Source organism: Cherax quadricarinatus, unplaced genomic scaffold (assembly GCF_038502225.1).
Source record: "Cherax quadricarinatus isolate ZL_2023a unplaced genomic scaffold, ASM3850222v1 Contig2368, whole genome shotgun sequence".
In the NCBI taxonomy this organism is placed as follows: Eukaryota; Metazoa; Arthropoda; class Malacostraca; order Decapoda; family Parastacidae; genus Cherax; species Cherax quadricarinatus.
The window spans coordinates 51,582-62,060 of NW_027197394.1; the positions used below are offsets into that span (position 1 = coordinate 51,582).

General features: G+C 42.7%; 1 protein-coding gene across 1 annotated transcript in view; it reads left to right on the plus strand.

Moving 5' to 3' along the window:
- Positions 1–9,263, plus strand: part of LOC138851838 (glucose dehydrogenase [FAD, quinone]-like) — a gene marked incomplete at its 3' end in the record, with an annotated part of 31,393 nt that extends 22,130 nt beyond the window's left edge. The window contains exons 6-12 of the mRNA XM_070081335.1: positions 261–314; positions 617–730; positions 2,714–2,861; positions 3,798–3,970; positions 5,258–5,435; positions 7,350–7,423; positions 9,112–9,263. Coding sequence (XP_069937436.1) covers positions 261–314; positions 617–730; positions 2,714–2,861; positions 3,798–3,970; positions 5,258–5,435; positions 7,350–7,423; positions 9,112–9,263 — 893 coding nt within the window. The remainder of the gene's footprint in view (positions 1–260; positions 315–616; positions 731–2,713; positions 2,862–3,797; positions 3,971–5,257; positions 5,436–7,349; positions 7,424–9,111) is intronic.
- Positions 9,264–10,479: the final 1,216 nt, after the last annotated feature.

The following is a 10,479-nucleotide window of genomic DNA, read 5'->3' on the forward strand; positions in this document are numbered from 1 at the left end:
TGGAGGGATGTGTTGTGTATCTTTATATGTGTATGCTTCTAGACTGTTGTATTCTGAGCACCTCTGCAAAAACAGTGATAATGTGCGAGTGTGGTGAAAGTGTTGAATGATGATGAAAGTATTTTCTTTTTGGGGATTTTCTTTCTTTTTTGGGTCACCCTGCCTCGGTGGGAGACGGCCGACTTGTTGAGAAAAAAAATATATATATATATATATATATATATATATATATATATATATATTTTGTTGCTATATTTCAGATAGTGTTGAACAAGAAGAGAGCAGTTGGTGTACAGTTCATACATCGTGGGAAGGTGAGTGGACTAACTCTGTCGAACAATCAGAGTGAACATTTGTTTATGCAATAAATCTTCTAATATTAGCCTGAACCTAACGCATAATTATACACTGTCGATCTTACTGAAAATTAGTCTCTGTTACTTACGTTTTTCTTCAAATATAATCAGCAGTAAGCTACTGGATCCTGAGCAGAATTGAGAAGGTATGTGCATTTATACGCACGAAGATGTAAGTGTAAACTCACGAAAATGCTCAGGCTTTTCTATGATTTTTGTGCAGTTGATTCATTTATATATTTTTTGTTTATCTTCGTTAGCTGAAGAAGGCGTGGGCGGTACGGGAAGTGGTTGTGTCTGCCGGAGCTCTCTCCTCCCCCAAGATCCTTATGCTGTCTGGTTTGGGTCCTGCACAACACCTGCAGGAACATGGGGTGAGTGGTGTGGGTCCAGTACAACACCTGCTGGAACATGGGATGAGTGGTGTGGGTCCAGCACAACACCTGCTGGAATATGGGATGAGTGGTGTGGGTCCAGTACAACACCTGCTGTTACATGGGGTGAGTGGTGTGGGTCCAGTACAACACCTGCTGGAACATGGGATGAGTGGTGTGGGTCCAGTACAACACCTGCTGTAACATGGGATGAGTGGTGTGGGTCCAGTACAACACCTGCTGGAACATGGGATGAGTGGTGAGAGTCCAGCACAACACCTGCAGGAACATAGGATGAGTGGTGTGGGTCCAGTACAACACCTGCTGTAACATGGGGTGAGTGGTGTGGGTCCAGTACAACACCTGCTGTAACATGGGGTGAGTGGTGTGGGTCCAGTACAACACCTGCTGGAACATGGGATGAGTGGTGTGGGTCCAGTACAACACCTGCTGTAACATGGGGTGAGTGGTGTGGGTCCAGTACAACACCTGCTGTAACATGGGGTGAGTGGTGTGGGTCCAGTACAACACCTGCTGTAACATGGGGTGAGTGGTGTGGGTCCAGTACAACACCTGCTGGAACATGGGATGAGTGGTGTGGGTCCAGTACAACACCTGCTGTAACATGGGGTGAGTGGTGTGGGTCCAGTACAACACCTGCTGTAACATGGGGTGAGTGGTGTGGGTCCAGTACAACACCTGCTGTAACATGGGGTGAGTGGTGTGGGTCCAGTACAACACCTGCTGTAACATGGGGTGAGTGGTGTGGGTCCAGTACAACACCTGCTGTAACATGGGGTGAGTGGTGTGGGTCCAGTACAACACCTGCTGTAACATGGGGTGAGTGGTGTGGGTCCAGTACAACACCTGCTGGAACATGGGATGAGTGGTGTGGGTCCAGTACAACACCTGCTGGAACATGGGATGAGTGGTGTGGGTCCAGCACAACACCTGCAGGAACATAGGATGAGTGGTGTGGGTCCAGTACAACACCTGCTGGAACATGGGATGAGTGGTGTGGGTCCAGTACAACACCTGCTGGAACATGGGATGAGTGGTGTGGGTCCAGCACAACACCTGCAGGAACATGGGATGAGTGGTGTGGGTCCAGTACAACACCTGCTGGAACATGGGATGAGTGGTGTGGGTCCAGTACAACACCTGCTGGAACATGGGATGAGTGGTGTGGGTCCAGTACAACACCTGCTGTAACATGGGGTGAGTGGTGTGGGTCCAGTACAACACCTGCTGTAACATGGGGTGAGTGGTGTGGGTTCAGTACAACACCTGCTGGAACATGGGGTGAGTGGTGTGGGTCCAGTACAACACCTGCTGTAACATGGGGTGAGTGGTGTGGGTCCAGTACAACACCTGCTGGAACATTGGGGCGAGTGTTGTAGGTCCTGAAGAAAACCTGCAGGAAGAGAGGTAAAAGATGAGAGTCTTTAACAACACCTGCAGAAACATGGGTGCAGGAGACGAACAAGACCACTAATTGTTCATCTATTTCACGTCCGACAATTTCCAGACGGAACTCTAGCCGATGTTTCGATGCCTTAAGAACCATTAACTCGCGACTTAATGATGGTTCTGGACGGACCGGAACCTCGTCTAAGGTTTACCCTTCAAACTGTGGATTTGCTGTAATTTGTTGCAGTCACGTTATTGTAGATTTGCTTTGAACTGTTCCAGCCTCGGTATTGTACATATGTATTGAATTGTTCCAACCACAGCATTGTAGGTTATTTATGAATTGTTCCAGCCATGGTAAATTTATGAATTGTTCCAGCCATGGTAGGTTTATGAATTGTTCCAGCCATGGTGGATTTATGTTTGCATTGCTGTATCCAGTGACTGTAATGTTTTAACTGGTTAAAATTGCTACAAGCCTGTAGATAGCATCAGCTAATGTATTTCTTTTAATTATTTAAAGTTGCTGTAGACAACACGAAGTTTCCGAGTGAAAGTCTGGATCACTTGCAGGTGCCGGTTGTGCTGGATCTGCCAGGCGTAGGCACGAACTTGCAGGATCACTTCAACATTCAAGGACTCACATGGACCGTACCTCAGGGAGTCCTCAACCCACCCAACAACCTGGTTGCCCTCCATCAGTATCTCAACAACAGGACAGGTCCGTCTTTCCTACCATGCCAGGTCTTTCCTATCATGCCAGGTCCTTTTCTCCTGCCATGCCAGGTCTCTCCTACCATGCTAGATCTGTCTCCCCTACCCATATCATCTACCACGATAGGTACATCTCTCCTACCATATAACAGGTGCTGTTTCTGGTACGTGTCTCCTACCATGCTTTCTACAGTTTCCCGTAGTCGTGAAGATTCTTCACCACTACGGTGCTCTTCACACCAACTCCAAGGCTGAGGGACTGATTACCTCATCTTTTGTATATAGTTCTTAACTTCCAGTTATGTCCTTTAATTTGCGTTGATAAAGACACTGGATGGCGAAACGTATACAATAATTATGTTAATGTCCAGGGTTTATTACCTGGACCTCAGCAATGAGAGTCGCTACTCTCACCGCTGGGCAACGGCGACGTATACAATAAAGATACCCAAATAATCACTGTTTAAAACATGTTAAACAGTCACCCATTTGACTGTCATAGCAACAGTGATATACTGCTGTTAAGAGGCAGCTGCGCCACATTTAGCTGAATCTTCTACACTGTGGAACTGGACAGAGACCTCGCTGACCACAAACAACAGACTTTAATGAGAAATATTCAAGTCGTTGAAATGTGCACGTTAATACACGCTCGTAACCTGATATGAAATCTTTGCTACTGTGAACTCACTATACGAAGGCCGTACTTGGACAACGAATTATCACATGAGGATAATATATGCATTTGTGTAAGCCCCGTGTCAAATTTTGAATGTCAATTATATTTTTATTCCCACCACTTACACTAAAATAAAAAAAGTCTGAGAAATTAAATAAAATATTTTAACAACGAAAAATATGTCTGTAAAATGAAAACAAAAAAAGTCTGGATTTGCATTTCCTAATCACTGATCTCTTTAACAGTCTTCTGTATTCCCATCAGGACCTTTCTCGGAGCCACTAGGGGAGAAGACCAGCGCCTGGGTGACCGTCACTCCTGAGGGTGTGACGCAGGAAGACCCCAACTGGCCCAATGTTCAGTGCCATATCCTTACACCGCCGATATCATTCGACTTGGGGTTCCTTACCCCAGAGTTGACCAGTCTGGAATATAATGTGAGTAACCTTTCACATGCTAACGTTCTCTCCATGTTAATACTGGGTGTTGGGTGAATTATTCTGTGAGGGATGGTTGGTATATTATCCTCCCAGGGGTGGTTGGTGTATTATCCTGCGAAGTGTGGTTGTTGTATTAACTTGTGAGAGATGGTGTATTATCCTCCAAAGGGTGTTTTGTATATTAACCCGTGCGATCGCTGTTGGTGTATTATCCTGTTAAAGCGTCGTCATGAATTATACTATGCAAAGCGTCGTTAATACATTGTCCGGTAAGACAGAGAGTAAATAGCGGTCTGTTGTATTTTCACTTCAGTCTACAGGGCTATTGCCAAATAAAATACAAAGGCTACTAGCATCAGTTTAAACAACTGGCTCAACCCAGCATTAAGAGAAGGCCTCTAACGTTTGCTTTGGTACTTCTTTAAGATCTTGGATATAAAAGGAAATCAAACGAGCGTACTGGCTGTGACTGGAGGAGAAAACCAGAGGTGTAATGGACTGCAAGATATCGAGACGAACTGAAGTTGGAGTAGTGTCGTAAAAGGGAAACCAAAGGGAATTCTTCACTTCGTTTAGATACCAAAACATTAGAAAACACTGTAAAAGTCCCCAGTGAAAATAAGTTACAATGAATTACTTATTTAATTAATTCAGTGAGAAATTTGGGACATGTCCCACACAATTACATCGTGAACCTTTTGGCCAGGAAGCCTCGCCATTATGGCACAGATTTCAACGATTTTAAGATAAATGTACTTGATATAACACTGTTTTAAGCCTGCAGCATCAGGTCACACAATCATTGCACAACCCAATCTCCTGAGGTGATGATTTTCATAAATACGTTTTTAAGCATATTTCTGGATATATGCGAATATAGGTAAAAAGTATACTCTGAAGGAGTGAAGGGATATCCCGGTTCTGAGGATCATTCGAATTATGATGTCTGTGTTCTAGCAAGACAGCTATTGAATGAGTGATTATGAATGTGTTTCCTTTAACTGGCTCACCTTACCTTGGTAGGAGACGGCTGGTGAATAATATAATAATAATAATAATAATAATAATAATAATAATAATAATAATAATAATAATAATAATAATAAATTCTTGTAAACCTTACATAATTTAATATAGTCTTACTTCTAATTCATTATGTAATCTTATTATAGTTTTATATTAAAGTGTTATGAACCTGAAGGAGTGAGGCTCGATCCTCCGTCCACTTATAGCATCCCGGTCTGTGACCAGCCAGGCTGTTGGTAACTGTCCCTCTGTTTGCAGAGCTACGTGGAATACTTCAGACCTGTGTTTGGCAAAGAAGGTTTCACTATGGCATGCCATATTATGAGACCGAAAAGTCGAGGCACTGTTACTCTCAGGTCCAACGACCCTCAGCGACCTCCACTCATTGACCCGAATTATCTGAGTCACCCTGATGACTTGGCCACCCTTGTCAGTGGTAAGTAGACACCCTGATGACCTGACTGTCCTCGTCAGTGGTATTTACCCTAAAGACCTGACCATCCTCAATCAGAGGTAAGTAGTTACCTGATGACCAACCTCGTCATTGGTAATTAGTCACCCTAGTTACTTGACCACCTTCATCAGTGTTAAGTAGTCACCCTATATAAACGGTTTACAAAACTGACAATTTGAACAACGAGCCTTTTGTGTAACATCTGGGTATCTTCATTGTGGAAACGTTTCGCTAGCCAGTGGCTTCATCAGTCCACTACAGTGAAGAACGGTTTAAGATGAAAAGGAATTTGAGGTAATCAGTCTCTCAGCCAGATGAGTTCAATCAATTTTGGTAAAAGTACAGCACATGAACGGAGAAGTGAATGCAGGGAAGTGAAGCGAAGCAGTTGAAGGCCGAGTCACCAGTGAAAAACTCCACTAGTGGACGTAGGTCATGACTGTAGGTTAGTCAAACATCGGAGAATTCCATAAATCAAGATCCATAATGGTGCTGTCTGAGAGGTGAATAATTGGTTTATAGCACTTGTGTAATGTATATCTGTCATTCACAGCATCATCTTTGGATCTCGATCCAAGGACTTCTTCAGTACTTGCCTACCCTATAGACTTACTTCCACTAGTGGATTTTTGCACCGGTGACGCCGCCTACAACTGCTGCACCTCACCTCTCTGCAGTTTATAAACTTCTTCTCCGAGTATACATACTTTTCTCAAAACTGATGGACGGAATATATCTCCAGACTGAAGGACTGATTACCTCAAACCCCTCCTCATCTTCAACCACTGTTCTCTATATTTGGACTGATAAAACCAATAGCTGGTGAAACGTTTCCACAGTAAAGATATTTAAAAGTTCCACAGGTGGTCACCCTGGTGAACCGAACACCCTCCTGAGTGTAAAAATCTCCAGTCAAGGGGGGAGCCTTGATGCTGGTGAAGGGCTCTTGACCTAGGAAACTTGAGTTACCCTCCCATCCCCCTGACGCTGGACGACCCCTACGGGCTTGTCGCTTCCGAGTGAATAATCCTCATCTTTCTAATAAAAATTTAATGCAGACGTTTAAGCCTTATAATCAACGTCGAGGGCTAAACCCTTAGGGTTCTTAGAAGAACTGGTAAATAAGAATCAAGTTTGGTCCAAGGAAAGGGAGGGAAGCTCCAATTCCTCACCTCAAGAACCCCTTACGAGCAACAAGGTTCCTCTCTCCCCTTAAAGGGAATGAAGGTAATTAATAATGTATATTCATTAATGGATTCAAGGGAAACCTGTTAGCTGGACTTGAGTCCTGTAGGTCAGCAGTAAGATAAGATTTGTTAGGATTTTTAGCCTGGGGGAGGGTTAACCACCCAGAATAACCAAAAAAGTCAGTGCGTCTTCGAGGATTGTCTTATTTCCATTGTGGTCCATCAATCTTGTTCCCCAGGATGTGACCCACATCAGTCAACACCCAGGCACCTACTTACTGCTAGGTGAAAAGGGACAAGCAAGTGTATCGAAACATGCCCAGTGTTCCTACTCGGCTGGGGATTGAACTACGGACATTTAGTGTGACACCAAAGAGCGTTTTGCCTACAGAGCCACTAGAGGCTGCACTCTGATGGAGGGGTGAGGAAATAGTTGTGCGCTGAGTCATCTCTATTGCGATGTTTACGCATGTCTGGCTACACAACTATTTACTGAATGACTAATGTTTCTTATTGGGGGGAGGGGGTCATCCTTCCTTGGAGGCTGCTGGTCTGAGATCGGACCGTGGTGGCTGTGACCTCGTGAAGCGACTCCAGGTAAACACACACGGCTATTGAATGATAGTTAATACATCCACTTTTTTGTGTGTTACCGTTTCTTGGTGAAAGACGGCTGGTGTGGTAAATGAAAAGATGTTTTTCTCAACAGCTGTGCGATTTCTACTGAAAGTGGGCAACACAACAGCCTTGGCACGCGGTCTTAGTGCTGAGTTCCACGACAAGGTAAAACTTATTGCTTTCGTTTTTTTGGGTCTGTGTACGTAAGTGCATACACAGCAATACACCTAGTTTTACTTAACCAACTGTACTTGAATAGCTTTTACCTCTCCAATATTGTCAATAAGTGCTCTAACAGTCACTACAAACATGTACTATAACTCGGTCATATTCAACATAACTTGCATCACTGCGCAATTGTAACAGACGATTTCAAGTCCAACACTTATAATTAATCGTTCAAAGAATTCCCCTGCTTTAAATGGTCAGACAAACCCAGTTTTCCTGTTACTTGTTGATCTACCAATGTAGGAGGGATGACTAAGGCCACGTTCGTTGACTGGACAGAGCATTACTTTATTCCTGTGGTCAAAATGCCTAGAAACAACCTTCTATTTACAGTTCTTCTCTCTTAATAATTTCTGTAATCATCCTTAAATCTTGCAGTCTTTGATCCCATATGTAAAAGTTTTGTTTAAATCTCTTAAATACAGCACTTTCGATACAGTCATTGGATCAAGAAGTTTGTAAGAGATTAAGTGTCACTGCATATCCAAGATAATGGAAAGATACATCGCAGCAACATTTCACAGATTTAATAGAAGACACACACGTACAAATGTGTAAGTGGATGTAGTCCCTGTTCAACCAGAAATGTCTGCTGGGGTAAACTGTGGCCAGCCGCGAATGTTTTCTCTGGTTTTCCATTCGTGCAGTGAGGTCTAGGAGACTGTGTATCTAGTATAGACTGAGATGTGAAAGTTTTGGTGTGTACGAAGAAGACATAGTTGAACTCGTAGAAAAAGATGATAAATAATCGACTGTAGAAGAAATGCTCTAGGAGCTCAATTCTCGGAGGAAGAACAATAAGATAAACAGTTAACACTGCTGGAGTTTCGCTTCTATCTTTATAATATTCACTAGACTGATAAAATTCACCATTTTTAAAGTATTGGAGGGGCCCCGTTTATACAGCACGTTTGGTTCTGGGTTACTACTGTAAAGCTAACATCGCTGTAGCGTGAATCATAGCCTTTTTCTCACTTTGATATGCAGATAAAAGCCTGAGAACATGTTTACACTATCATATATCAGTGCGAAATATAGCTAATCCTAAAAATTCATATACAGTACACATATGTGGTGAATATATTTGTTGGAAGTCTGAATAAATGAAGAATGGGTATAACTGAAAACCGCTGGATTAGCGAAACGCTGTAAAGCAAAACGCTGTAAAGTGAAACATTGTAAAGCTTGGGGGATGGCTCCTGTATTAGGATATTTTTAAATATTGTTTCGTATTTTTTGGATGATTTCCTACATATAACTTTTCGTATTAGAAATTTTTCAAAACACTGCACTGTGAGAGGATTTTACTCTATTATATTTAAAATATCTAAAATTATATGGACATTGTTACCGGAACTATGGATGCATTAACACCAAAAATCATGATAACTCACTCAATTCAAATGTCTCACTTTAATTAACTTTCTGTTTACTGCAACTGTTCAACTCACATTTCCATTCTCATGTTCGTGGGCAAATGCAATATTAATATATTCATTTACCTTGTATTATGATGGAAGTTGATGTTTGAAAGGGGTGGAAACGAGAGACTTTCACAATTAATTTTCACAGCAATGATAGTTGTAAATATATTAATTATAATGATATTTCTGTTTTGGCTATAGCCTCTGCCAGGCTGTGAGACGGAGACATACGACAGTGACGCCTACTGGGCCTGCTACGTGAGCCATCTGGCCGCCAGCTACCTACATCCAGCTGGCACCTGCAAGATGGGTCCTCCTACTGATCCCTTCAGCGTGCTCGACCATCAGCTCAAGTAGGTGAAGACCCCTCAGTGAGGGATGCCCTTTTGCCTCTGAGAAGTTCTCGATGCAAGTAGCTGGAGGCATCCCTCTCCTTGGATCAAACCTGATTGCCTCTCACACGAGTTCAGTGCGTCCCTAGGAATATATGAAGATGAATTGCATCCATGTATGCTTAAAAACAATGTTGAAATTGCTATTTTTAATACAGGGACTTGAGGCTGTGTGTGTGTGTGTGTGTGTGTGTGTGTGTGTGTGTGTGTGTGTGTGTGTGTATGTGTATGTGTGTGTGCTCACCTATTTATGGTTGCATGGGTCGAGTCATAGCTCCTGGTCTCGTGTGTGTGTGTTGGGAAAGGATGGGCAGGTATACGTAGGGAAAGGCTGTAATAGCTCCATATGGGTAGCTGTATGGATGGTAGTTGTGTCGTGGTAGCTGTATGGGTGGTAGTTGCGTGGGGGTAGTTGTATGGGTGGTAGCTGCGTGGGGGTAGCTGTATGGGTGGTACTTGCATGGGGGTAGCTGAATGGGTGGTACTTGTCTGGGGGTAGCTGAATGGGTGGAAGCCGGGTGGGGGTAGTTATGTGGACGGTATACATGTGGGAAGAGTGAGTGTACATTAACCATGACTATTAAAGGCATAAAACAACGTACATTAACCATCAGTATCAAAGGCATGCAACAATATATATATATATATATATATATATATATATATATATATATATATATATATATATATATATATAAAACAATGTATATATGTCGGGAAGGGTCCTTAAGTGAAGTACAGGTGGTAAATAACAATGACTGAGACGGTAACCTGGTATATTGAGAACAGGTAGTGGGAAACCCAGCCTGCAGTCTTGTCCTGTCTGCCTGAGGGTATGTGATTCACTGACCAACCCTCACTGTGAGGCATCTAGCAGAGCTTAACTCTGCTGACCTGACAATATTTGAAGTCCGTGGCATCACGGCTAACGTACGTTGAATTATGCTGACAGCTCGGCGACGCTTACATATGGCATCCTGATATGCAGATAATTAGATAGACAACAGACTTGTCAGGTTCTGGGCTGATATTATACAATACTAGATATGTTATACACAATAACGTACGGTATACGTAATATAATATTTAGGACACTTAAATTTAAGTGAATCTAACTGCAATTGATTGGAATTCATTATGATAATTTACAAAAAATGGTGGATCATAGTAGAATAAA